At 34.8% G+C, this 26,773-nt stretch overlaps 5 protein-coding genes across 6 annotated transcripts; 3 read left to right on the top strand and 2 right to left on the bottom strand.

Moving 5' to 3' along the window:
• Positions 1-372: 372 nt before the first annotated feature.
• LOC118267489 (uncharacterized) lies at positions 373-5,594 on the top strand. The gene has a single exon (XM_035581514.2). It carries the CDS (start codon positions 660-662, stop codon positions 2,178-2,180), a length of 1,521 nt encoding a protein of 506 aa, XP_035437407.1. The 5' UTR covers positions 373-659; the 3' UTR covers positions 2,181-5,594.
• On the bottom strand, positions 5,475-7,619 carry LOC118267449 (ribokinase). 2 transcript variants are annotated; one of them, XM_035581448.2, is made up of 6 exons: positions 7,472-7,619; positions 6,882-7,014; positions 6,476-6,760; positions 6,281-6,402; positions 6,055-6,205; positions 5,475-5,812 (listed from the first exon to the last, which is right to left on the bottom strand). In XM_035581448.2, the coding sequence occupies exons 2-6, from the start codon at positions 6,891-6,893 to the stop codon at positions 5,624-5,626; spliced, it is 759 nt and encodes a 252-aa protein (XP_035437341.1). In that variant the 5' UTR covers positions 6,894-7,014; positions 7,472-7,619; the 3' UTR covers positions 5,475-5,623. The 2 variants fall into 2 exon arrangements, with proteins under 2 accessions (XP_035437341.1, XP_035437340.2); XM_035581447.2 differs by lacking the exon at positions 7,472-7,619 and adding an exon at positions 7,294-7,465.
• Positions 7,620-8,509: 890 nt separating this feature from the next.
• LOC118267451 (39S ribosomal protein L17, mitochondrial) lies at positions 8,510-9,407 on the bottom strand. The gene is made up of 2 exons (XM_035581449.2): positions 9,095-9,407; positions 8,510-8,989 (listed from the first exon to the last, which is right to left on the bottom strand). Exons 1-2 carry the CDS (start codon positions 9,290-9,292, stop codon positions 8,579-8,581), a joined length of 609 nt encoding a protein of 202 aa, XP_035437342.2. The 5' UTR covers positions 9,293-9,407; the 3' UTR covers positions 8,510-8,578.
• A 289-nt stretch (positions 9,408-9,696) lies between these two features.
• LOC118267616 (uncharacterized) lies at positions 9,697-22,045 on the top strand. Its single transcript, XM_035581691.2, has 16 exons — positions 9,697-10,308; positions 10,538-10,745; positions 11,167-11,363; positions 11,665-11,803; positions 12,183-12,329; positions 12,796-13,007; positions 13,522-13,714; positions 14,082-14,214; positions 14,743-14,965; positions 15,283-15,514; positions 15,895-16,087; positions 16,369-17,530; positions 17,605-18,406; positions 18,885-19,108; positions 19,578-19,915; positions 20,308-22,045. Exons 1-16 carry the CDS (start codon positions 9,877-9,879, stop codon positions 20,543-20,545), a joined length of 5,073 nt encoding a protein of 1,690 aa, XP_035437584.2. The 5' UTR covers positions 9,697-9,876; the 3' UTR covers positions 20,546-22,045.
• A 2,390-nt stretch (positions 22,046-24,435) lies between these two features.
• LOC118267540 (uncharacterized) lies at positions 24,436-26,509 on the top strand. The gene is made up of 2 exons (XM_035581597.2): positions 24,436-25,071; positions 25,161-26,509. Exons 1-2 carry the CDS (start codon positions 24,752-24,754, stop codon positions 25,219-25,221), a joined length of 381 nt encoding a protein of 126 aa, XP_035437490.1. The 5' UTR covers positions 24,436-24,751; the 3' UTR covers positions 25,222-26,509.
• Positions 26,510-26,773: the final 264 nt, after the last annotated feature.

Genomic DNA, 26,773 nt, shown 5'->3' on the forward strand with positions numbered 1-26,773 from the left:
TGCGGGTTCAGCTCGTATTAAGTAATTTCGATAAAAAAATATTTATTCTTAATTACAAATGTGCAAGAAATAACTACATAAAATTATTACAAAATTTAAACTAAAAATCTAATACAAACATAATTAAAGTTTCAAAGTTATTACCTAATTAAAATGGAAGAATTTTTATTCATTACTAAATCTATATTTTTGAGTTTAAAAGGTTGAATTTGTTAATTAGATGGTAGTAATAAATTGCTACAATTACTTAATGCGACTTAATTACCCACGTAGTTACAAATAATTATTTAATTCAAATAATAGTAACATTAAACTTCTAATCGAATTATGCCAGAATTTCACAACCATAACTACCACAACACCACGAGCACATCACTAGAGCGACGCCATTTTTGCGTTGGATTTGATCGTGGTGTTTGTGTCGTCTGCTACGAATTTTTGATTTTATAAACAAATATAATTTGTTATTTTGATAAAAAGTATTAAATGTAACTGCGGTTATGACACGCAATGTAAGAAGACAGTTTGTGTTATTACAAGTTCAATAATTGTGGTATTATTCTCTGCGCGGGAAATGTGACTACGTCCAATATCAATTTCGCTAAAGGACATTATTGGATAAATAAAGCTACAGTGCATAAGGTTAAAACTTTACAACAATGATTCCAAATAAAGTACGTGAAAGCCGGAGAGTGAAATCCTTAAAACTCCCTAAAAGCCTGGAACGCTTGTATAAAGAAGGAAAATGTCGCGAGTGCTCAGTTGTTGTTACTCGCATGGACTTTGCCAAGATACTAGGCAAATTCACCAAGGTAAAAATACAGTATGAAAGCAGTACAACTCCTAAAACGAAACAAAATGTTGACTCGACTTTGCCAAGCTCAAACGCCAGATTAAAAAACACTGAGAATGGTATGGTCCTAGTCCATAGAAAAACCTGTAGTCAACCAGATAAAGAGGTGTTGAATAATAAAAAGATGAAAAACAACAAGCTTGCATCACCGGTCGCACCAAATATATTAAAAGAAAACAACAGGTTAAAAAAACCTGTACTGAAAGACAAAAATTCTAATTATGAAGAGAAGAAACTAAAAAATGACAATAACCTGAAACAATACAATATTGTATTTGAAGATCCCACATGTAACAACAACAATAACAATGAAATTAACTTTAAAATTTCATTAATTGATTTATTACCAGATATTGATGATAATATACTTCCTTCCGAAGACTGGTGTATAGATTCCTTCCCTAAGAAAGATGAACCAAAAGATGATCAGGTGTATGATAGGATAGCTGCTGAGCTAGAAGATCTCATGTACAATGAGAAACCAATTGCAAAACTGGAAGAAAAACAAGAAGTCACAGAGAGCAAAGTGGATGACTTCCCATCAATAATGGACATCCTGAACGACAATAGTAGTGAGAGTAAATCAACTGACCAAAGTAATACCCTTGAATTTAAATCTAATTTAGAGTCTAGTGATGTGGAGGCAATGCTCCTTGGTAAATCCAATGCTACATGTGAAACTGCTCCAACACCAATGGATGTTGACAACACTAGTATGGGTAATTTGATTGAAGATGTTAACCAACTCAGCACAATTCAAGAAACATTAACTACTAATGAAGACCCTGCTAATAACAGCGAGAACATCTTACCTAACTCGGTAATGCCAGAAGAGGTTGACAACCCCCACAGTCCTTCCATTCTTGATGAAGCATTACAAAAAGGTATCGAAGAACATTTACCAATCAAGCACGAGGAACCAGGACCAGTAAATGAAGAAACAGAAGATAAACAACCTATTGAATCAACAGAAAATTTAAATTCTATTTCAGCTACTACTGACATAGAAATGAAGGAAACTGAATCAAAGGTAACAGATGTCGGTAATGAAGACAAAAAACAGTCTGATGATAAAGTAAAAAGTAAGGAAACAAACTTTTTGTCTCTGAAGGAGGAAATCACACATATTGTATTTAAAAAAACTAAAGAGGGTGCATGTTCAAAGTCTGTAACATGTCCAAAGAATTTAAAATACTGTATTGAAATTTCAGACAAATCGGTTGAATTCTTAGGTGCACCAAAATATATCACAAGTTTAGAAGACTTAAAAGTACTTTTGCAAATAGTAAATGAGAGTGAATTAGATAGTCCCTATGTATTGCATTGAGCTATTCAACAGAATAGAAATACTTATATTATGTAAATATATTCTTATACTTACACAAATCCAAACATAGTTGAATCATTTCAACATTTAAAAATTAGTGCCTACCTAGATAGTTAGGGAATGACTGAAAAACTGTTAAGCTTATTGCATGTTTGAATTTGTAATATTATGACATTACTACATAATATCTAAAATGAAATAAAATATCCATTAATATAATCCTCAAGTCATTAACTTTCTGAGCAGGGTATACAACATCAAAGAATGTATAATTTTAAGTTGTCATTTACAAAAATGATTTGTAATTGCTTAACAGTCTTTCTGGTTCAGATATGAAGGTATATAATGCTTTCAAGCTATTAGTTAATGAAAATATCAGTGGTACTGGTACCCTATTTAACTGGTCATCCAAAGCTTTGCAATACTTTGGCAATTTACATGGCTATAAATCAATGTTTTAACAACAAGATATTGACTGAAATAATTTTATTAATACATTACCTATGTGTTTTGTTATAGTTATATTGTCTTGATATAAATATAATTGCAATTTAAATATATTTTCATTAGTTTAGTTTTTAGAAATTAAAATAATAATTTAGTTGGTGAAGTGAATGTTCATATAAGTCATTGAATTCAACATATGTAACTGGTGACAACCGATGGGCTGAAAGAAAACATTAAGTTTTTGGACTCCATAAAGACTAATAGATAATTGTTGCCCAAAACATGGTTAAAACACAATAAACATAAAGAAAAACCGATTATTCAATATTGCCACATTTCTTCTATTCATTTACAACATATTTTTAAAATTAAATAAATATAGGTAGGTAGGTGTTTACAAAATAGCCTAGAATTATTGTTTCAGTTACATTCAAAGTGCTAGTTTATATTTAATCAGGGCAACATTCTATACTTCATTTATGGTTCCTAAAAATAACAAGGTTACAATCTTAAGCTTAAATTGTATTGATAATTGTTTTGTTTCAATATCTCATTACAATATTTATTTATTTTTTCCAAATACTAAGACATCCACGTAAGAAAAAAATACCAGTAGAATATTAGTTATTTTATGCTGGCAACTGTGCCGTACCTACCCTAAATACCTACGTTATGTACCTATCTAGTAGGTAAAATTGTTTTATGCTACAAACACAGTACCTATTAACATTATGACGAATTAGGTTTCAACAAAAGTACATAAATGTTATAAATATATTTAAAAAATATTGTATGTTGAATTGCAATAAAATTCTCGAAATAAATCTCTATCATGAATATATGATTTAATTAATTATTCTGAAAAACTTAACCAATGATGAAAGCAGAACTTATCATGATTCGGGAGTAATATTTTTTAAATACGACGTTGGTCCCAGGCCCAATTGCCTACGCATAGGGTTGCCACAATAAAATTTACATTACTAAATGCAGACGTCTGAATATTATGAAGAAATCTATTTGCTAGAATCCACCTGCGGAATTAATTTTATTATTCCCGAGTTACGTAAAAGTTTTCTAAAAATACGTATCTACGTTATCGTCACTACGTCCGCGTCCTGGGATCAACTCAACGCGATGTCTACACAAAAACCAACAGTGGAAAAGTATTTAAGGATGAAAATGAGTTTAAATAAAAAAGTACCTACTCTAAACATTCTTGTGTCCTATAAAAAAGGTATTATAGGTGTTTGGTCGAGTTTTTAATTTACACAACTTTAACAAAAAGTTTAGTTTGTAAAAGTATTAACGAGATAAGGAAGTACTCGATGAAAACCTACTTTTCAGAAATCTAAGATTTATAATGAGCATCACATCCTAACAAATTTTGTTTAGTGGTTTATTTATCTTTAGAAATGCCCCCTATGGTATAGAGTAATCTTAGACTTAGATATAATATTTATTTAAGTGACCGATTTGTTAGTTTACATAATGTAAATCGGTTCTTTCTTACGCAATCGAAATCAAAATAGATTAGATGTTGTTTCAAGGTCTCTAAAACTTCATGTTGCACAGTTTACGCTTAGGTATGTCATAAGGTTTTTAATAAGGTACCCAGTGCGGTTCCTATAGTGTGTCCATAACCTAAAACAATAGGTAAACGACAGACGTGACACGATATTACTATAAGGATATAATATAGAAAAACGATCTGCTTATTGGGCCCGCTATGAAAAGTTAATAAATAAGTCGCACTTATTAGTTTTAGATACTATATTCTTCATGTTAAATATCTAATTATGTAGAAAATAGAAATACAGACACCTGTCGGCGGCCTAACGGCAACATTGAACTATAATTATGTTCAATATTTATCGATATATTAGCTATTTGCACTTATTATTGTATCTTTGAGGTACCTACAAATAATTGTAAAATTTGATTAACCACATAACATTAAGTACCTGTCGTAACTGTCATTGTTTGAGACTGGGTAGGTACCTAGTTCCCTACGTAAATGTAGCGTAAAATACTTTAAATAACGAATAAGAAAAGAAAGGTATTTGTTCGATTGTAATTTTGTAGGTAGATGTGTTCCTTCAGGAAATAAAATATTTTACCACCTAAGGCGGATGTTATTACTTTAGGGCCCTCCAAGGCCCGCGTTTTCATTTTCAAATTCTTAACGTTAAATATTCATAGACGTAGCTATGATTGTTGCGTGAGTGTCACACTACGTAGGTATTTTTATAGCGGCACGAATTCAGATATTTGGGTTTGACAGTTCTAGATACCTACTGTTTAGTATACATATCTAAGATCGTCTAACAACAATTAGTTTGTTATTCATTTGTATTAATTTAAGTCGTATTTTCTAAGCTATCTTGAGACGATTTTTGCCTATCCAACATTTATATAATCTAAACATTGGAGTTAATATAATGTTTTAAGGTCTTCTGACTGAAAGCAGACACTTTTTCAGTTTATTGTATAATAGTAGATACATTGTAAGTATTGATATTTAGCTATTTATTTAGTAGGTACCTAGCAAGTAATAGGTAGTCCTACATTATTTTCGCTATCTAAATTATGAGGGGAGAATTAGCTGGGGTTGCCAGATTTCATGAATCGGATTGCAATACGAGACGTAAATAAGACTGTCAAGATGTAAACCATTTTGATGAGTTTTGCAATCACAATCGATCATGGGCTTTTTTATCAAAGAATTTTCCGGTGGTCTCAGATTTTTTGCATCCATGTATTCTTTAGTTTTTAAAATGGATAGGTGTCCTATTTAAATATGGAATTAGGAAACTTGTTAAAAAGCTTACAAATAAATACAATTAATATTTATTAGTGCATATTTTATTGTTTTAAATACCATGTTAAAAATTGCTTGCTTACATTGTAAATAGTTTAAGAATTTGGCTTACGATTAATTTGTTTATTAAAATAGTATAGAACTTCCAGGAGTGTTTTATTTATCAATTTTCATATTACAATAGAGTATATTTATATTCTTTTTTGAAGGCGTCGAATTTGCGCGGGTAGCTCGTTTGGGTGCCCTCTTTGGTGACAGACATTGTAGCCACTTGACATGCAGCGCCTATGATTTGATGCATAGGTTTATCCTTATATGTCACTAAATATGTTGCCAAAGCTCCCACGAACGCGTCGCCAGCACCCTACACATAAAAATACAATTACTGAAAACATAAAAATTCAAAGAACACTAATTAGGTGCATGTATTAAATAAAATATTTTTAGTATAACTAATAGGAAATACTGTTCTTCTGTTAGTCAAGGCTGTAATATTATATTTGAGTAATATACAATTATTTGGAGTTAATGGGACACTAGAATGAAGTAATATTCTTTGAGGCACATATTTAGTGCCTACACTTTAGCACAGAAAAAAGTACATACTGTAGTATCAATGGCATTGACTCGTTCACTGAAGACATGTATTGGTTGCTGGTCAATTCTAGACATGTAAACAGCTCCTTCAGGTCCCAAAGTAATGATCACAGATTCACAACCAGTATCAAGTAATTGTTTCAGGATAGCTACTGCATTTCTGTAAAGGAAATTTATTGTTTCCTCAACTAGGATAATGAGATATTCAAAATAGTTATAAAATGTAGCTACTTACTTCATGTCAAATTCAGTATTAGTTATTAAAGAAGCTTCAGGTTCATTGACACAAAGTATTGAACAATAAGGCAATATTTCTTTTATATCTGACCGTGCCGGTGCAGCATTCAGAAGTTTTATCTAGAAAAGTAATTAAATATGTTACAAAATATTAAACAAAGACTAATTTATATAATTTATTGTTTCCACTTACTCCTTTGCCCAGTTTAAAAGCTTCTAATGTGGTTTCATAAGGAGTCTCTAACTGGCCAATAAGTACTTCTGCATTAGTGATCAGATCAGCAGAATTTTTAACATCTTCCTTACTCAGACAGTTGTTCGCTCCTGGTACAATCACAATTTGGTTTTCTCCACTTTCCGCAACTGAGATTTGAGCAATGCCTGTTGTTACATTTGGAGTAATTTTGACATAAGTAGTATCTACTCCAACTTGTTCTAAATTATCCCTGTATTTGTCACCCCACTGATCATTTCCCAGCTAAAAGTAATAAGTTAAAAATAGTATATGCTAAAGTAATATTAATTCACAATACATACATTGGCTTGTTGGATATAATCATAACCAACAAGAAAACAGATGGATAAATAGTGTAACTTACCCTACATATCATGGAGGTTTTCCCTCCCAACTTAGCAGCTGCGACACATTGATTGGCACCTTTTCCTCCATAGCTTGTTGTAAATTTGCTACCGATGAGTGTCTCACCTGGTTTGGGCAATCTTGGTGCGTAACTACAACACAACAAGAGGTATATGAAACATTATAAAAATAAGAATTATAAATAAAATAACACCTTATAAGATTATTTTACTGATATAAAATCATTTAGGTTCAAACATATTAAGCCCTATCTTTGGGCATATAGAAATTAATTTTGCAGTCACATTTCTTTCAATTTATGCTGTTAATCAGTTATATTATGTAACTATATACAACACTTATCAGTATTCTCAACTATTCCAAAACAAAGAGATAGTTTAACTTGGAAACAAAATACATATCATACGTACGTAGTAAAATCAACACCACAAGATCCAATTACTACTATTTGAGACATTTTGTCTGCAATATTTATTATTTCGATAGTACGACTATTATGTTTTGCAAATCACAAATGCAATAAATGCGACGGTTTAGTTACTTGTGCCACCGATATGAACACAATCTTGAAAAAACTCATTTACTTACGTATCGTAACTACTTCACACTTGTTATTCTTGTCTTGATAATAAATTCATAATGATAAGAAGTTTACAACTCCAACCAGTCCGTTATCATTTATATTATAATGACATTGACAGTTATGACAGTAATCGATGCATGACAAAGAGTCATTGTCATTGTTTTGTCCAAGACTTGATTGATCATAGTGATTGATTACAGATGCGTTCATGGAAAAACAAAGGTGAAATACCTACCTATGAAAGGCAATGCTTTGCTATAAGATAACAATGTAAACAAAGTCAAAGAGATCGTTAAGATTACGATGCATCTAGATCGACTGGGCTCTGCCTAACCTTTAGAAGAATAGAAAGCGTGATGTTTAGTAAAACCCTAGGTATATGGTGTATGGTGTCCGCAATAGTCCACATCTGCCGTGAATGCGCGTGAGCACCATGGCACGTATCATATTCATATGTATGACATGGACAACATCACGCCTATTTCTAAAAGGGTTGGGCAGAGTACTTCAGATTTACAAGTATTAGATAGATGTATGTCTATCTCATCCTCTTTTACCAGTAAACTTAGTCCCATGTTATTTATATTAGGTATTAAATATTTTCCTTAAGATTTTTGTAATTTTCGGAGTTTTTCTGAAGGATAGGACGCCCTCCAGCTAGTTAGAGTTACGATATCCGCACAGGGGCTGGTACTGGTTGTGTAGAGCTGAAGATAAAGCTCAGTGGTGTCCCATTGGTGAGGCCTAGGTCCAGCAGTAGATGAAAATGGGATGATGCTAATTTTCCTTAATAATATTAAATTAATGCTAATAAGATGAAACAGAATGAATATCTTTATTATCTCCTCAAGGATATGAGGACTGTTCTGTGATTAAGAAAATGAACTAGACTTGATTTTATATTCTAAGAATTCTGAGTATGTTATAAGTGGTAATTTCCCTTTCTCATTTTTTACAGTAAACTCTTTTGGGTAGCCAGGCATGTAATATTTTCCATTATAACTTTGACTGTAGACCTATCTTACACTGACATTAAAATACTGTTGTCTTGTTATAACTTTATATTTCTACATTATTTGCCTTAAAATAAATATAACATTATTATTCACAATTTAACTGATGTTCGGTTTTTCAGGGGCTTCATTTAATTTGCTGTCTGTATTCTGTTTAGTACCAATATCTTTGCCAATATTTTTAGCCATCTCAGCAATCTTTGTTTGTCTGTAATCATTTTTGGCAGCATCAAGTAAAACATTTTGAATCAACAGTTTATTGTTGGACTTGTTATTCAATAGGTCGGGAAAAGGATTTCCTCTTAGTTCTAGCACCACTTTATCTATTGTGCGACCATATTGTAGCCTCGGTGCATTATACATCCTTGTATATGATAAGTTTGAGGTTTCATATCTTGGTACTAATACTTTAAATAGTTTATGTACAAGTTCCTTTTCAAGAAGCCAGAAGTCTGCTGTGTCCATAGTTGGTTTGTGACAGTCGCCATGGCGTATGGCTTCAGATATGAGCTGAAACACACGAAACAGTAGTCAGTTTTTAAGATTGTGTACTTTTTATATACAATACCATCAAACATATTTTTTTTTGCTTGTATAGGTTTAACGAATACTTACCCTTTCCGCATATTGGCGTGCTTCATCAGCTCTGTTATAGTTTAGTTCAATCCTTTCAAATTTTATTAGACCCGTTACTGTTTTACGCAATTTATCAATTCTTCCTTCAGGACCCTTAGGACCCGGAAGATTTCGATGTTTAGGTAATACCTTCACACGAAGTTTGGAGACCAATTTTGATACATCTGCTTGATTCATGTCGTTTTCTAGTGATACGTATTGTGTAAAAACTGTATAAATTCTTTATTTTCACCCGTAAATATTTATTTTTGTAGGTTAGGTCTCGCCATAGACAAGATTAAAAAAATAATTAAAAGGCAATCAGCAATGACAATAATATAACTTTCGTTAATTTAAATACAAGTCTTTTGGTACGATAGGACTACGATTCCGATAACAGAATATTGTTTTGGGTATTAAGATAGTAATCAACCCTACCCACGGGAAAATTTACGCAACAGGTTAGTTTTTGTTTGTATTAAGTTGATATTACGTATGTAATTTGTAATAAACTTTATCATGAAATTATTATTTTCAACTTGTTCAAAGGTACCCTTGTAAAAGTCGTGTCAATATTTTGACATTATGACATTGATAAATGTCAAATTGACAATGAGTTGCGAGCACTTAAGCTATTAAAAACAGCGCTTTATTATTAATCCGCAAACTGTTTTATGTTTTAAAATATTATTTACTTTTTCCTGTTACTATTGAATAATAATATGTAAATTTTAGTGTAGGTTATTAAAAAGTGCACTGTGCAGGGCTGAATAATCTAAACCATGTCAAGTAAATTCGAAACCATGTCTACTAATCGCAAAACAACAGCAGACGATTCAGGTGTTTACGATTTGCTAACCGAATTATGCAGCAAAACGGCTTCTAAATACTGCAATCAGAATAGATTATCACAGAAGCGGCTAATGACTAAGATGAGATCGAATGCTTACGAAATAATACTGAAAAAATCGAATAAGGATTTCTCGTCTGCAAAAGGCGAGCCGGTAGTAGACTTGCTGTCCTATTACTTTGTGAGTCAACAAAATGCACGAAACGTCGCTGAGTATAAAAGAACTGTGGAGCTCAAGAAAATAATAAGCACACTTCGCCAAACAGACTTTGGTGACAATAAAGATGTTATTCATAGCATATTACGGTTCCTAATAGGCCTCAGCAATACGGTCAAAGAAGATCTGTCTGCAGAAATGTTTCAGGTACAAGATTTAAGTATACTCAATGTTTTTCCTGATGTTGTGTTTATGATATTACAAGTTTACTCGCAAACATATAATTTCCATGGAAACAACAGATACTATTGATCTAACATGGCATTCATATTCAGCCACCTCTATACAAGTTACTTTCATCATCAATTAAATATTATCATTTCAATATTGTCATATTAAACAAATACAACTGTAATAAACAATTAATTTTTCACAGAATCCATTTACATTTGGCCTCCTTGATGAGATGCTGCCCAAACCAAAGAGGGAGGTGTTTGGATCACCACAGCCCTACTCATATTATCCTTCACATGTATTTGAGTTGCCATTCTCCTTAAAGAAACAAGCTGACAAGCGGGTGTTGGAGAGTCGGAAATCACAGACTTATACCGAATATACTGTGGAGAGTTTTGATTCTAAATCTTGTAAGTTTTTAAACTGCGTTATTATTATAATAATAAGCACAGAATAATATATTCTTTGGATTGAAAATTGGTTATTAAGAGATAATCTTCTTAAAGAGTAAGAGTAATTTAGTTCTTCTAAAGAGCATAAGTGATTTTTTACATTTTTAGTGAAAAAAAAAATCATTGAAAGTTGTAATTGCAGGTAGTATTAGCATATGTATAATTATTTATTGAAGTCAATCATTTCTATGTATCAGTATGAAAAATTGAATAAATTTTGTTTTTGTCAATAAGTGAGTAAATAAATTAAAATGAAAATATATACTTACCGAAAATATTATAGAAAGTTTGCTACAGGTAAAATACAAAATAATTAAGTTAAATGTATTATTTAGTATTTAAATTTACTATCAAAATCTAATGTCTTCTTTTGTCTCAGTGTTACCTGAAACAAACAACACACTTGTGCCTGGTCAAGTGGAGTTAAAAACCTTTATGAGTCCAATGTCACTGGCATCATTGACATCAACACATTTGTCTCCTTACTCTGAGAGTGCCATATTGTGCTACCCAAGGTTGACAGGACCTAGAGACCTTCAAATACCTGGTTCACAGTCTAATGATGTTAATGTGAAGGTAAGTTAAGTAGTAGTTATTTATTTTATTCATTTTATAGTAAAGATTATTTTTAGTTCTCTTTATGGATACCCCATTTTGAAAATTCTTATTAGTATGAAAGTGGATTTGCCTCTGGTATACAATAATAGGTTCACCCCCATTGCAAGGGACTTATTAGAAATCTTTACATCTTAAGTTTGATTTCGATGTTTATTTATTTTATACTCGCACATGGTGATTTCGATGTTCTAATGTTAAATTAGATTAGAACCTTGATGAAAATCAATACTTTATTGAACCTGTTTTTTTCTTTTTCCAGATATCATTGGCAAGTACTAGTATTAAATCTGATGTGAAGGAAGTATTCAGAGCTAAAGCAGCAGATGATTCAATAGATATCTGGGAGTTAGCTACACAAGTTGACAAGGATGTTCCTGATGATATATGGGAACTAGTCTGTAAGTTATATATTTTTATTTATTCATAAGGAACAACAATTTTACAAATACTGTTTTTTTCTTTTAACTGAGGTATTTTATGTGGTATCGTCAGATTCACAATATGATAGGGCAAAAATGTTATACAAATTGATGTGTTTGTAGTGTTTAGACCATTAGTAGCTATTTGGTTTCGTTTTTTTTTCTAAGTTATTGTGATTTTAATGGCACTGTCCTATGTTGCCTATAGAGATAAAATCATTTGAAAAATACAAAAAAAAGACAATAAAGTGTAGAACTTGGCTTTGTTATTTGTGCTGACAACATTATCATCTTATTTTTTTGTTCTTATATTTTTTATTTCTAACTTCTATGTAAAATTCTGTTCATTGTATTTCAGCCAAATTGCCACCGATTCATGAAAGACAGCTACTAGCATCATCTTCAAGAGAACTTGGTTTATGGAGAAAGACTTATGGCAATCATTTATCTGATCTGACTGTGATATCAGAGAAACAGTTCATCAGACATATCATGTATTTAGTTAGTGAGTATCAGGTTTTAATAATTGTTTGACTACCAACAGAAAATATCCATATTTTTTTTTTATATTTGATGTGTCGACATCTGGCCGCTATCTCGCTTGGTGGTAAGTGATTATGCGGCCTACGATGGAGCACGTATTGGTATCATGTTCCTGGTTGGTATAATCTTATTCGCTACTAGTGCCATAGTAGTAGACGAATATGATACAATACTCAAGTTAAAGTTCGAATTATGTATATCATGCATATCAACTGTTGAAAGTGAAATGAAGTTTCTTAACATAGAGAATGGCTGCTTCCAACCAGGCTATCTGGACGTCATACGGGGGAGGCCTTTGATCGGTAGTGGAGGGCTTATGGCTAATATGATGATGATGAACATAAAAAACAGCAATAAGATCAAATTTCTTTTATTCAGTAAATAAACATTTAATATCATCTAATAAATCAATAATTACGTGATTGCAGTTGGCGTCGAAACAAGCTCATTCCCATTCAGTCAAGAAAACAATAGTTTCTATATGAAAGAAGATCTGATACTAGAATGCATATCAAGGGAACATATCAGGGGTTATGTGAGCGAGTTGTTGTTGGTCGGGACTTATTACAAACGATTGTATAAGTTCGCTTTCAATGAGAGTTTGGAGGATCAATTTCATAGCAATGGATTGGTTTACGAGGTAAGAGCTTAAGTTAAAATTCTAACTATACTTATAGAATTTAATAGTAGCCGTGTCGGTAATCGAATCGAACAAGCGCCGTTCATCATCGGGCATGATCGAGACGATTTGTGCTATCGCTAGTTATAGACCTCTCGCTTGCTGCGCTTTGTGTATTCTAGTTAATAAATTCAGTTAAAATACGGTCTCCACTCATTTCACACACATCATGTGAACCTAATTGCTGTACGCAACAGAAAAGGCTACCATCAGATAGTTTATCGAGGACTTATTTACAAGACAAAATATGTATTTTGTAAGTCTTTTTATTTTGATCAATGACTCAAAGGGCGTTTATGCTTTCAACACGAGTATGCGCCACTAATCTTGCTAAGTTTCTTACGTCTATTTTAGTATCTTCAGCCTATTGCAGCATACATTAGTAGGTACAAAAACTATTGCAAAGATATTGGTTTACATCTCGCATTGATAACTTTACCTTAATAAAATGATTTTCTTCATTTTACACTTGTAGGCAGCAAGAGAAGTAATAAGACGGTATCTACTAGACTTTCGATTGAAAGCCACAGAGATCTATGAAGAATCGAATAAGAACACTGAAGAAGACCTGAATACAATGCCGACGTTGTTACAAATACTGCATCATATGGAACCACTCAAATACGAGATAGAGACCATTGCTGCGATATATAAAATTATTAATAATGGTAAGGTCTTAGTTAAGTTGTTTTATATAAAAATTGCTCGTAATTTCATGATTTTTGATGTCTTCCACCACCATAGTCACATTTGTGAACCTCCTAGTGTGACGATCTAGAAAAAAAATTAAAATAACAACGAGCCAACCAGACTTAACCGTTTTAAAATCTAATCTCATGGGCACATATTTGCGCAATATATAGGTAATATTTTGCATATAAGTAATCTTGTATATAAGATACGATACTTCCACACAAGATTGGTTGATGTGACTAACGGTGATGTGTCAACTGACGAAATCAGCTAGAAGACCATTTTTAAATCAATAAGATAGGCTTTAAGTCTATTTTATGTTATAAAGTGTATCATTTTCAGATCCCAAATCTACAATATCGCATGGAGCAGAACTAATGTCGTATCTATTTAACGAAATATCGCTAGTCACACATAGACAGACAACGTTCACCATGTTCAACTCACTGTATTCTATCTGCAAGGTTTATTTCAAGTAAGTATTGCATTATTTATGTTATCATCGTCGTCATACAGCCTATAAGTATACTGAGCAAAAGCCTCTTCTCACACGGAGAAGGAAGGAACATTAATCATCAGGGCGCTTACTCTTAAAACCAATCTCAATGTCAATGCAATTTCAATACAATAAAATCTCAATAATTATTCAATGTCAAAACTATACAACCCCAATCGTAGTTATTCAAATAGCATTCAGAGTACAGAATGTACCTACAAACTCAATACCATTTAGTTCATTCGTTATCCACGCAATATTAATGCAATGGCGACTAGTACGAAATATCAGTGTCGATCGATCGAAATTGGATTTAAAAGTAAGCCCCAGGCTTGTTTAAGATGGATTGGCGATTTGAAACTTATTATTTTTATCTATACATATAGTAATGTTATTATAGTAATTTCAAGTTACCTCACGATGTCTTTGCCACATTTATACCATATTTATAAAAGGCTAATAAAAACTGTTTGTATTAAACTAAAAAGAATATTTCTTCTCTTTAAGGTTCATCGAAAGATTCATATTCGAGGGTGAACTAGACGATAGATTTAACGAGTTTTTCATAAGAAAAGACAATCAGTACGTGAATAATCGTTCAAAGAGGTACTGGGACAAAGGGTTTCATATAACGCAGAGTGTGGCTGTACCGGAGTTCCTGAAGCCTTTGGCTAAGTTCATACTACTGTGTGGAAAGTCACTAAGGTTGCTGAAACTGTGTAATCCTAGTGTAAGTATAATTGGACAATAATTATTATGATTCATTTGTTTAATGAAATATTTTTCTTTTTTGGTCTTGTATTCTTTGCTTCCCACAGGGTCGCAGGTTCGATTCCTGGGCGACTTTGCGATTCCCAATATTTTATGAAGTTGGTGTGCCTGATAAAAGTCAAAATACGTCTGACAGTCGATATATTAAAGTCCACCAACGCCTTTGTATTTGTAACTCTTCAGATGTTGTATATGTATCGTTTATCATCAACCAACACGTCTATTCGTTTGCTTCCATAACATAGGTAATAAATAACTAAAACTTTCCCTTTTCAGGATCCCCTAGTCCTCCTAATATCATCAGATCATCCATCAGTGAAGTGTTGTGCCAGTTTCAAAGAACTAGAGAGGCAGCAACAAGTCCTCGATGTGTATAGAACGCGGTGTCTCTTCGTCAGCGGAGAATTGGTCACGTTTGATCAAATACTCTTAAAGAGGGAGGCAGAAAGAAAAGCCTTTACTGAAATGGCGTCCTTGAAACAAGCTGAAACTATGGAGAAGATTATTGGTAAGTGAAAAATAATATAAATAAGTAAACCTGTGGCCATCTTGAGACAAAGAAGTATTTAGTTAAATGACATTCATCATCGTTGTTTCAGAAATTAATTAATTATTTATATTTTACGGCTTAATCACGCAATTATTGTCACGATATGCTGCTCATGAATATGAGCCTCTTGCATGGCTTGAAACTAGTCGTGTTCTTCATCAAATAATTACGCGAGTAAACCGAAAAACATAATAATTAATTTAGAATGTCTCACAAAAGATGTATAATATAAACGTTAATTAATTGGCCTTAATTCTACCATTTCGCAAATTAGCTAAGTAGGTAGAGCGGGCCTATTGCTGATTATCATTATTTAATTTTCTCAATGTCTGTTTTAGCTGAACGTAAAAGACTAGCTCAATTGATAATAGCTGAAAAACAGCATTCATTAAGAGTTCTTGAGGCAGCTATGGCAGAAGCTAAAGCCGCGAAATGTAAAGCTAAGCAACGCGAGAGAATGCGGAATGAATTGGAACATGCAGCTGAAAAGGCAAGCGAGGAGGTGGATTCCAAACTCAGGGATGATGAAAAGTAAGTCGTTTATAAGGTCACTAGCTTCGTCCGCGCGGTTTTACCCGCTCTACTCGGCGCCTATTGACAACGCAAAAAGAATCCTCCAGTCGTCTGAAGCAATCGAGTATCCTAAGTTACGATCGAGCATTACTCGATTACTTTTGAGCGTTACTCGAAAACAAATATTAGTAGTAGTTTTTTGTAAACCTTCCCCCACATTGCACGAAGCTGCGTGGAAATGCTAGTTAATATGATGATACACTGTCTTATTCACATTAACATTGTCTTAACACTTTTAGGAACAAAATAATGGAGTACTACTCAAAATTAAACATGGAAGTGGAAAAAAGTAAAATACACACAGAATGGAAAATAAAGCGTTTACAGTTAGATCAGAGTAGAATTCAGTTACTTTCGACCGAAGAGAGGAATTTGAAGAGAGAAAAATTGGAACTGGAACATCAGAAAAACGAAGAAGTGATGGCAATGTCGATACAAAGCGATATGTTGAGGTCCGACGATGAATTAGATAATAAAGAAGATATTGCAGATGAAGCTGTTGAAACTGTCCCTATTGGGGATGGAATGACAGTATCAGTGATGTCTATAGCCACTGAACCAGACACTACAGAGGAACCTGAACCTTCGGAGTACGAAAATAACAAATCCAAGGCACAAACTTCCTCAGCAGTATTTAGCGCTATCTGCAACGCTGCCAAAAACTTCTTCGGCGTATCTAAGAGCATCAATGAAAACTGTGACAATAGCAAAGAACTGGACGCTCAAGGCAACATCGTTAAACAAGAATTTGAGACCATAGTAGAAGCACGCTCCTTACACACACAATCTTCCTGCGAAATAGGCAGCAAACTAGACGACGAATACGATAACCAACAATATCAGAAGAGTAGGCAAGAAGCCTTGATGAATAAACAAAAGATTATGGCCCACGAATTCGGACAGACAGACAATGAAAATAATCAAGTTAAAGATCCACCGCTAATAAACATAGCGTCGCTAGATGAAGAGAATAATCTGCAAGAATGGACTCCCTTTGAAGAAGCTAAACGTAATAAAATGAAGGTGTTAGGCGCAGAGTTTGAAATAATTAAACCAGTAGAGAAGACTGTAGTTTCAGAACCAAAGACTGAAGCGCAGAAAGAAGCATTGATTAACAAACAAAAGGTTTTAGGAGTGGAGTACAATCTCCCATTAGAAATAGCAGCTAAAAAGGAACCTGCAAATGATGCTCAGACAGAGGCAGTGCGCAATAAGGAGAGGATATTAAACTCTGATTACGACATGCTTGGTTCGAGTAATGAAAGTTTTAAACGAGACAACGCTAAGCGGTCGGGGCTCACATTAAATTTAAAGCCCTACGGTGAAGCTTCGTCAAACACTTTCAAGTTAGGTGTTACGCCTAATGCAGGGTCTGTTACTCCGGGTGATTATTTTCCAAGGGTAAGTTGTCTATATTATTCAAGATTTTCTCCATTATGATCTAGTATTGTTTTTAATTGGTTTCTTTTTTTAAGCTCGATTTAGAAACACCTACAACGGCTGATGTTCCTCTAGAAAGTGCGATGACATCAGATATTTTTACACCCCGAAGTGAGGCCAGTAAGGAACTCGATTTGAAGTCCAAAAACAAGGAATTCTTAAGTACAGAAGGATTCAATTTCCCGATGATAGTCGACGATGAAAATATCGAATCAGAAGTGACTAGCGACGTGCAAACTGGCGACACTCCTGACTGTTCCCCCTTAAAATCATCAGACATGCCACTAAAACATATGAAAACAAAGCACTCTTTCTTCAACATATTAGATGGGTCTTACACTCTAGACGAATTTGACCCTTTCGGTATAAAGGAATTGAGTACATTTTCCAAAGATCATTTTACAAGTAAGATGAATATAGAAATGACGGCTTCTTGTTACACTCATCCGGCTTTAATAATGGAGGAAGTGAAGAAAAGACCTTATAATAATATATTTGCGTCACATTTTGGCTCTGATGAGGAGGAAGAAAAGAAAATAACTTGTGATAATATAGCAACACTGACTGCTTGCTTGCAAAGATCTGTAATGTTGCCATTAACGTACCAGTTGGAAGTTGTTAACAACTCTATATTAACCTATTTCCTAGTAAATTTAGACATGTATGAACATATGAGGAGTTTGAAAGATTACTTCTTTCTAATGGACGGAGAATTTTCTAGAAGTATTTGTCATAATTTGTTTACGAAGTTGGTGAAGACGTTGAATCCCCAGGAGCTGTTGAATTTTGGGACCTTACACAATATATTGGATAAAGCTTTGGGATCGTCTATTTCACGTAAGTACTTATGTTTTTATTACTTCAGCGTATTATTTCTTTTAGGCTAGAATAGTCGTAAGTAATAAAAACAGTCTAGACAATTTTTTTCATGGTTGAAGTGTAATGGAAACTAACGTAACAGTTAAATGTTCGGTCTTAACCAATTAAAAAATCTACTAAATAATCTTATTTTTCTTTCTTTATTTTTTCTTTAAAAATACTCCTAAGATGTTCTATTGTATCGTGGGTGCGTTTACAAACATACAAGTCCACATATACATGACACTCAGACCCGAAACAACATTTTTTTATCACAAAGAGTTTCTCCGTGCGGAAATCGAACCCGTTACATTACACCCAGCTACCGCATCAACACTGCAGTCTTATTACTAGACATTCATATGTTAAGATTAATATTTAAAATGTAACTAGACTAAATAAACTTATCAGTTACCTAACAAGTCGTGTAAAACTAATATTTTAACTTCTTTTACAGATGTGCACAAATTCTCAGAGAACCTATCGTTCACGATCACGGAGTCCCCTCTGAGCTTCCAGCACAGTTCTCCCGATGTGTTGCAATGTCTCTCCTTGACTTACACAGTCAGTTGGCCCCTGAACATTATATTGTCGCAGGAAGCATTGCTTAGATACGCTAAGGTGTTCCAGTTTCTGATCAAAATGAGACGCATATTTTGGGTCTTGGGTGAGGATTTTGAAGTGAGTATACGTTATAGCAGTTGATAGCATGCCTGATACTTTTGACTCCCGAATAGCTTTCTTTTTTTAAGGGGGTAAAAATCATCCAATGACTTCTCCCGCCTTGGGCGAGGCGAGAGGGAGTGTCAGACTGTTCCTACTCCTGCTTTTCGAGCCTCAGCCCCGGTAAACCCGCTAGGTAGTCCGCAGCTCCAGTCTCGAATAGCTTACATTGTGTTTTTCTGCAGTTAGCTTATATGAGTGCCATGAGGGTAAGCCATGTATGAATATGAAAGCAGGAGTAAGAACGTGGTGGTTTTTAGTCAGTAAGAGTCTGACACTCCTCTCGCCTCGCCCAAGGCGAGAGAAATCATTTAATGATGATCCCTTTAAAAACCCAGTAATATAACGATATTAAGTATATCTGTAACTTGTCCATTCGACTTTATCCAAGAAAACGTAACACTAACAAACCGAAATTTCCTTACAGTCTCTAAAACTATCAGCAAAACTATCAAGACAGCATTCGAGAAAACTGCTCAGATCGCCGCAGTACATTTCAGTGCAAATATACCGACATATGATGGCATCTATGATCCGAGCGCTAGACAACTACATAGTAACGACCTGCATTCTATCCTCTTGGACAGAATTCGAAAATGATCTGAAGAAAGCACGCACTTTAGACGATTTGTACGAATGCCACGTGGTTTATATCAAAAAGGTTTTGTTCCGATGTCTTCTCAACAATAGATCGACGCCTGTGATGAAGCTGCTTAATGATATCTTCACTGTTATTCTAAAATTCAGTCGGGTTTTGAAAGCTGGGTGAGTTATTACTAATTCTTTCTTAATATATGCATGTCAATCTAAAATGGACTGCCTCGTTGGCCGAATGGTTGTAAGTGCGACTGCTGGGCAAGGGATCTCGGGTTCGATTCCCGTATTATTGCGCTTTTTTCGGTTTTTCCAAAATTTCTCAGTAATAAATAGCACGGATGCTGGAAATGTGTCCGGTATATGGTAATAGGCTCGCCACCTATTATTACACGGGACGTACAATATAAATTGTGAAATGTGGGTGTACATTGTACAGTGGCGTGACAATGTAAGAATCTAAAATGGACTGTAAAACTATAATTTTAGAGTTGATACTTCCTTAATTAATTTGTTTTGTAAATATTGTCTATTTATTAAATGTGTTCCTCTCTATTCTCTAGCGAATGGCAACAAAAAGAACCAGAAGGAGCATTCACACACTCAAGCTTTCCACAACTAGAAGAGCTCTTCCATTTATTCGAGAAACTCGCGAAGTATTTACACAAAGTGGTCACCAAGCTGATGGAATGCGGATACCAAAGGCACCTCGTTGAACTACTGACTATGGTCAACTTGAACGGGTACTACGATCCTGATAAGTCTAAAGATAATAATACAACGTTGCAGTCGACAACGTGAGGAGAGACACTTAACAAAGCCAATGTGAATAGAGACACCCAATATTGTAGGATATAAATTTATACTGCACAAGTGTTATCCCAAGCGCTGGTGCTCTCTCTGTTTCGTTTTTACAATCCAAAGAACAGAAATTTGACTCGGATGGAAGAGCCTTAACTAATCTGGTCCTGGTCCGAGCAACTAACTAAGAAATTTAACTAAAAACCACCGTTTACTCACGTAAATTAATGGAGAAATGCTTTGCTAGTTTCGAGGCTTAGAGGGAGACGCGTGCGCTGGCTAAGACTAAGAAAATATATTTTTATTATCTCATTACTCATATAGCGGCAGACGAAAGGTTAATAATTTTCGAAGCACAAAATAATTTGCTGCACTTGAAGTTATTTTGACCTAAACACCCTAACCAATGATCTAAATAAATAAAAAGCGTATTAAATCGGTCGTTATAGCTTTTTATTTGAGCTACAGATAGAACTCAAGTCATGGTCAAAATAACTTAAGAAAATTCAGAAACGCATTGAAGTTGCACTAAATTAGTAATTCGAAGGTCATTATGATGTCATTATCAAAGGAATAACAGTAATAGAAGTGGAGTAGTTGTATTTTCTCGATTGTGGATCACGTGAGTTGATTACTGCGCAGTAGAGATCCATTGTGATTGATGTATTGACGCGCGTATTAGATTGAATGGCGCAACACAATTATAATTACGTACTGAAACGAACATTACATAGCGTTGCGTAATCTTTACTTATACGTCTGAATGGTTGTAATTTGCAATCTAGTACAAAGGTAATAAGGCATATTTTTGGGCGGTTTTTTAAAGCAAGTCTTCCCTTATTTGTTCCATGGAGTTTGTTATTTTTGAGATGCAAGTTTAGCGTGTTTTGTAGGTAAAATGTTAATGTTTTATTCAGAAAATTAAGTACGTAATAGTCAAGTACGTTAGTAGGTTGATAGGATAGGATTAATAGCCAGTCTCAATCTAGACCACTTATTCGTCTAGTCGATAGATTCTTTCTACAAGTTAAAGAATTTTGATATAAGCTTCATAAAGTGGCCAAATCTATCGACTGATAGGTCTTTGAAACTGCACCCTTAGCACGAGTTTGGTTAACGTTTAGTAATCGAAACGATAGTGCGTTCGGCGCTCTGATTGGTTGGTTTATTCGAGCCGGCCAATAAGAGAGCCGAACGCTCTCTCGTTTCGATTACCATAAACTCGTACTGAGGTTACTGGTCGTATGTCTGTGACAGTCTGTCTGAAATGATATTGTTCTACTTACAAAGAATCGAATGTTATTAAGAATCTCTTATATGTGTAGGCTTTTTGCACTAGCTAGTAACATATATTGTTTGCATTTTAATTGTTAGGGCTGTTACACACGAGCGGCATCTTGGCAACGGCAGAGGTAACTAACTGCAGTCGCGGAGCTGCGGACTACCTAGCGGGTTTACCGAGGCTCTAACTCGAAAAACAGGAGTTTGAACTGGGTGATTATTAGTCAGAGTCATTTAACGATTACTTAAACCATTTCTTAGTAGCAATTTTGTTCCGAAAATAATTGCTAAGGACCGGGTTAAGTAACCGTTAAATGACTCTGAGTCGGCTGTAAGTGTCTGACACTCCCTCTCGCCTCGCCCAAAGCGGGAAAGTCATTGGATGACTTTGCGCCATCAAAAAAAATAAATAAAACATGCCGCTCGAGTGTAAGAGCTCTAATCTAAATAATGAAGCACGATAATATGTTATGCTTTATCAAATAAAGACATTGTATTGTTTTGTTATTATAATGTTTAACGTTTTTAAACCATGACTTTAATGTACCTAATATTAATTTTGCTTTTGATCACTGCTCGTGAAACTAGATGAAAAGATGTCCTCTGTAGATGTCGATAATATGTGTAAAATCATTTATAGACATTTTAAAGTATTTCATGAAGTATGTGCCAAGTGATGTGTATCTCTCGCGACTGTGATTAGAACCAGGACAAACAGTTTAGTCTTTATGTAACGTTATTGTTTTGTTTGTATTAGTGGCTGTTGAAAACTAGTAGCAGTATAGTCTTTAAATGATTATATAGCTTATAAACTTCTTAAAAGTCGAAATATCAATTACGCAAGCATTTTTCAATCCGGAAGGTGACCAAACAAATTCAGTAGCTGATAGTTTTATTTGGCGGTTCTATAGTAGTAGTTCTTGCGTCCTACGAAAATGTAGTTGATATGTACTTTTAAGGCTGACTGCCGCAACAGCTGCCATTTATTGATTACTTAAACTATTGGCGCTTAGAAACGATTTGGTTCTGAAAACAATAGCTATGGAACGGGTACCTAACTTTAAAGGACTCTGAGACATGGCGGTAACTTCTTAAGGTGCGTCCAGAAAATGCGATCGCGAGCGGTCTATTCGATAACGCACCGTTTGAGTTTCGTTTAGTAGTGATTATTGAGTAGCGATCAAAAGTCTTTAAAATAATCAAATGTTAATTCCTCCCACCTATTTAATCATGTGATATACTTAATTATTCTTATGTAATTTGATGTCGAATCGTGTTCATTGTTCAGTGTTGCTTAGTATAATAGTAATATTGTTCATGTATGAGTGTTGTGTTGTACCCCTAACTGTTAATGTGGGTTATGTAAATATATTAATGAATAATTATGAATAATATTGTCACTATTATGTTATAATAAATATGTATAGTTATTTTTTTATAGTTTATGGTTTTATTTGTGTGTCCCTAGACTTTTCAGAGTTGTAATGTTCCAGTTTCTTCATACTATGCATTATTACCAGTAACTACCTTCAGGATTTTAGCATGTGTCGTGGGGGCGTTTAGAAATTTACAAATTAATTATTAAATCCAGGAAAACATTCAATCCGCAACACGTTGCGTACAAGCCTCTAACTCATGCACGCGGATCAAACCTCAAAAACCGCTGTGGGTGCTAAGTCCTTGTATCGAAGCGTAATTATTATCATGAGTAATATCAATTTCAATAGACTGCAATTGGGACTTCACAATTTGTGGTGATGTGGGCATGCCCACAGTGGGCACGATGGATCCGCCGCGTTAGACTGTAATATTGACTGTAGGTACTCTCTATTCTACTTGACCGTGTTACACAAGTGAGACTGCGAAACCAAATATTGGGTCATTTACCCTTCTGCCTTACTTACTTACAGCGTTTTTAAAATCTATAAAATATCATATTTTATGCATTTTAAACTTCTCTCTATGGAGAATTGCAGGCAGGCAGGGGGTTACTGGTAGTTAATTTGTACTAGTGGGATCTACATAAAAACTTAATTAGTTTAACATTAAAAACCGATCAAAATAGTATAATAAATTTTGATTGTTTGACATAGGTAGTTGACAAACCCTTTGAATAACTCGGGACGATAATGATTGACGCTGCTTTCTATACATTCTATATTTTCTCCATAACCTAATATAACGGTACTAAAACCATATCTATGAAAAAAATATCTCTTTCGATAAAAAGATTTCGAGCACAGTAAATTAATTTACTAAAATTTCAGCTTAACATTTCGCAAGAGAGATGGCGCTGAAACCTAATAAGTACTAGAATGAACGCCATCTGTTGTCGAATAGTCAATTTACTTATTTACGCCATCTCTTGGCGAGTAGCAAAACTGTAGGTTTGTTTACGAGTTTTGATAACATGTTTGTGGACTCGTATTGTTTTTATTTTCATTAAGAAGGGCGCAAAATTGTAAATCTATATATAATTTCTAATTCCTAATATGAGCATTACGGATATTACTTTATATTATCAGTTATCAAGTAATCAGTAGAACAGATCGGTTTCATTTATTATCCGCTGCGACAGTGGCGCCAATATTTTCCTTATATCAGGGTGTGTTTTCACGAATACTTCATTCTACCGCAAATCGTCCTAAGGTTAACATCCTATCCTAATCAATTCAGTGAACGTGACATTGAGTGAAAGCCGGCATTTCCTGCTGTTTGCTGTCGTTTTCCCTGGAAAATTTTGAAATAATTTTTGTTTAAAAAGTATATTTTTTGTGAAATTTAAAAATTAAGTGAACATCAACAGTTGTTTATAGTTATCGATCGGAGAGCAATTTTCCACGATCGCACTTAGTTTTCGTCCTATCGAAGACGATATTTTACCAAAAACGTTAAAACCCAAGAATCACCGTCACAACCGCCGAGATGGCGTTCATGATGCCTGTTGTCAAGAACGACTGGGACATATACAACTCCCAGCGGAGCCGGCGGGTGTCCGAGTCAGCGGAGAAGGCGGGGCTCGGCCACGGCCGCGTCCGCAAGGTGTCGGAGTCGCGGTCCGAGGGGCCCGTGCTGTCGCCGCGCTCGCACACGCTGAGCCCGCACCGCAGCGCGCCCGCGATGCGCTCGCTGTCCTACTGCCGCGCGCCGCCGTCGCGCGTCTCGCTGCGCACCGCCAGCGACAGCCCCAGCAAGGGTTCGGCTAGCCCCAAGAGCGCCGTGCGCGAGGACAAGTTCCACAGCAGGTTGGTGGAGAAGTTGAAGCGGGCGCTCGGCCGCTCGGATTCGAAGCGCGAGGAGCGGAGCTCGTGAGTTAACGCGTGCTTGTGTGCAGGGCGCGCGCAGAGTCCCCGGAGCGGCACTCGCGCTGCGGAGCGTGCGTGCCCTACCTGTGACGGCCGGCCGCCGCAGCCGGCTCGTCCGCGGCGCCACACTATCTGTGATATGTTTCCGATAGTGCACACGCAAAGAGATGAGTAGACAATGATGAATGTGCTAACTAACCGCCTATGGTCTTTCGGACGCTGAGAACCTAACGTTTGAAGTTACACCGACACAATGCAATAGTTTTAGTTGTCATACCGTGAGTCGCTTTCCTTAACTGTTGCATGTTTGTTAGTTGTCATCGTACCGTATATCATATGAGCAGGTTGTCAGATTTAGGTTGTAAACATGAAAGTACGTTGTATGGATTTTAAGACTGCGTTTAGTTTAAGCACGCCCTGGGGTTCGATAAGTATTATTTGAAAAATCGCCCCAGCGGTCACTAGAGGTTAGTTTGTGGCAGTTTGCGAAGGGTATCTGTGATTCGTTATTTGTAAGTAATGTGGTTTTATTTATTTAAGTTGAAAAGGAGATTGCATTCAGTTTTATTGTTTGTGAGAGTCCTTATTGTTTGACATAATTCTAATAACTATCACTTAGTATTTGTTTAGTTGAAATTTGTTGATCAGAAATAGGATATTTTGGTGAGTTAATTAAAATTCTGCAGCTGCTCCATTAGGCAATTGGAAATGAATCGAAAACAGGTGAATTCAATACGGTAGAGAATGAGACATTTGTTATAATATTTGTACTGTAGTTGTAATGAGAGTACCTTTATATTAATGTACACGTACACGTAGTGCAAACTGTCGATATTGATAATTGTAAGCAGTGTTGTATTGTAGTCATCGATGTAATAATACAATGAAAATTTATTTATATAGAGGACGGGGCTTGCCCTTGTTTTACAAACAACTTTGTTATGATTTCGCTTGATTTTATTATGATGTTATCTTGTGACTGTAATTGGACCAGCTTTGTTAATAGTATTATCTATCAGTGAAACTGAAGTCGATAATAGTGATATAAAGTAAGATGTATCATTAAATTCTAAAGTTAAGGCATATCTCGATGAGATTTTGATGAGGGCACCAAGGAGTGATGTATCGATGTGTTTATTTCGTTTGCTTGTCAAAGTTCCTTATGTCTATTGGGCTGCCGCAAGGTAGTTACATGGGCCTATTTAAATTTTTAGATTTATGCTATCTACTAGTTTTATACGATACCAAAATTTTAATCTTACATTATCATTGAATTGTTTGCAAACATTTTTAAATGCATGTATTGTCATTGTCAACGATGTCTGATCTGATGATTTTAAACTATTAAACACTTAAATATAAAGCTTATTCTGAGAAACATGTTTTTATTGCTTCATTTCATACCCTTCATCGTAACTCTACCACATTTAACAGATTTGTGTTATTATTTACTGTCACATTAGTAAATGAAAAGAGAGCGTCATACGTCATAAGATATTGGCTCGTAATATTTGGCGCACTGTGAAAAAAATAAAACAAGTCGGACAGTACACAATTGGACACGTGTTCTGTCAACGAAAATAGAACATTTTAACGATGTGGCGAGTATTATAGTAACCAGGAATGTCCGCAAGTTCGCATC

Source organism: Spodoptera frugiperda, chromosome 6 (assembly GCF_023101765.2).
Source record: "Spodoptera frugiperda isolate SF20-4 chromosome 6, AGI-APGP_CSIRO_Sfru_2.0, whole genome shotgun sequence".
NCBI classification, from domain to species: domain Eukaryota; kingdom Metazoa; phylum Arthropoda; class Insecta; order Lepidoptera; family Noctuidae; genus Spodoptera; species Spodoptera frugiperda.

What these genes read in the sequence shown, in the direction of transcription:
- LOC118267540 (XM_035581597.2), top strand. Translation starts at nt 24,752, where the DNA reads ATGGCGTTCATGATGCCTGTTGTCAAGAACGACTGGGACATATACAAC. An exon ending in GAGGACAAGTTCCACAGCAG is followed by an intron (nt 25,072 to 25,160) that starts GTTGGTGGAGAA and finishes GCTTGTGTGCAG; the next exon opens with GGCGCGCGCAGAGTCCCCGG.
- LOC118267489 (XM_035581514.2), top strand. Translation starts at nt 660, where the DNA reads ATGATTCCAAATAAAGTACGTGAAAGCCGGAGAGTGAAATCCTTAAAA.
- LOC118267616 (XM_035581691.2), top strand. Translation starts at nt 9,877, where the DNA reads ATGTCAAGTAAATTCGAAACCATGTCTACTAATCGCAAAACAACAGCA. An exon ending in TGTCTGCAGAAATGTTTCAG is followed by an intron (nt 10,309 to 10,537) that starts GTACAAGATTTA and finishes AATTTTTCACAG; the next exon opens with AATCCATTTACATTTGGCCT. An exon ending in TTTGGGATCGTCTATTTCAC is followed by an intron (nt 18,407 to 18,884) that starts GTAAGTACTTAT and finishes CTTCTTTTACAG; the next exon opens with ATGTGCACAAATTCTCAGAG.
- LOC118267451 (XM_035581449.2), bottom strand. Translation starts at nt 9,292, where the DNA reads ATGAATCAAGCAGATGTATCAAAATTGGTCTCCAAACTTCGTGTGAAG. An exon ending in CACGCCAATATGCGGAAAGG is followed by an intron (nt 8,990 to 9,094) that starts GTAAGTATTCGT and finishes CGTGTGTTTCAG; the next exon opens with CTCATATCTGAAGCCATACG.
- LOC118267449 (XM_035581447.2), bottom strand. Translation starts at nt 7,340, where the DNA reads ATGTCTCAAATAGTAGTAATTGGATCTTGTGGTGTTGATTTTACTAC. An exon ending in TGTGGTGTTGATTTTACTAC is followed by an intron (nt 7,015 to 7,293) that starts GTACGTATGATA and finishes GTTGTGTTGTAG; the next exon opens with TTACGCACCAAGATTGCCCA. An exon ending in CTTTTAAACTGGGCAAAGGA is followed by an intron (nt 6,403 to 6,475) that starts GTAAGTGGAAAC and finishes TTACTTTTCTAG; the next exon opens with ATAAAACTTCTGAATGCTGC.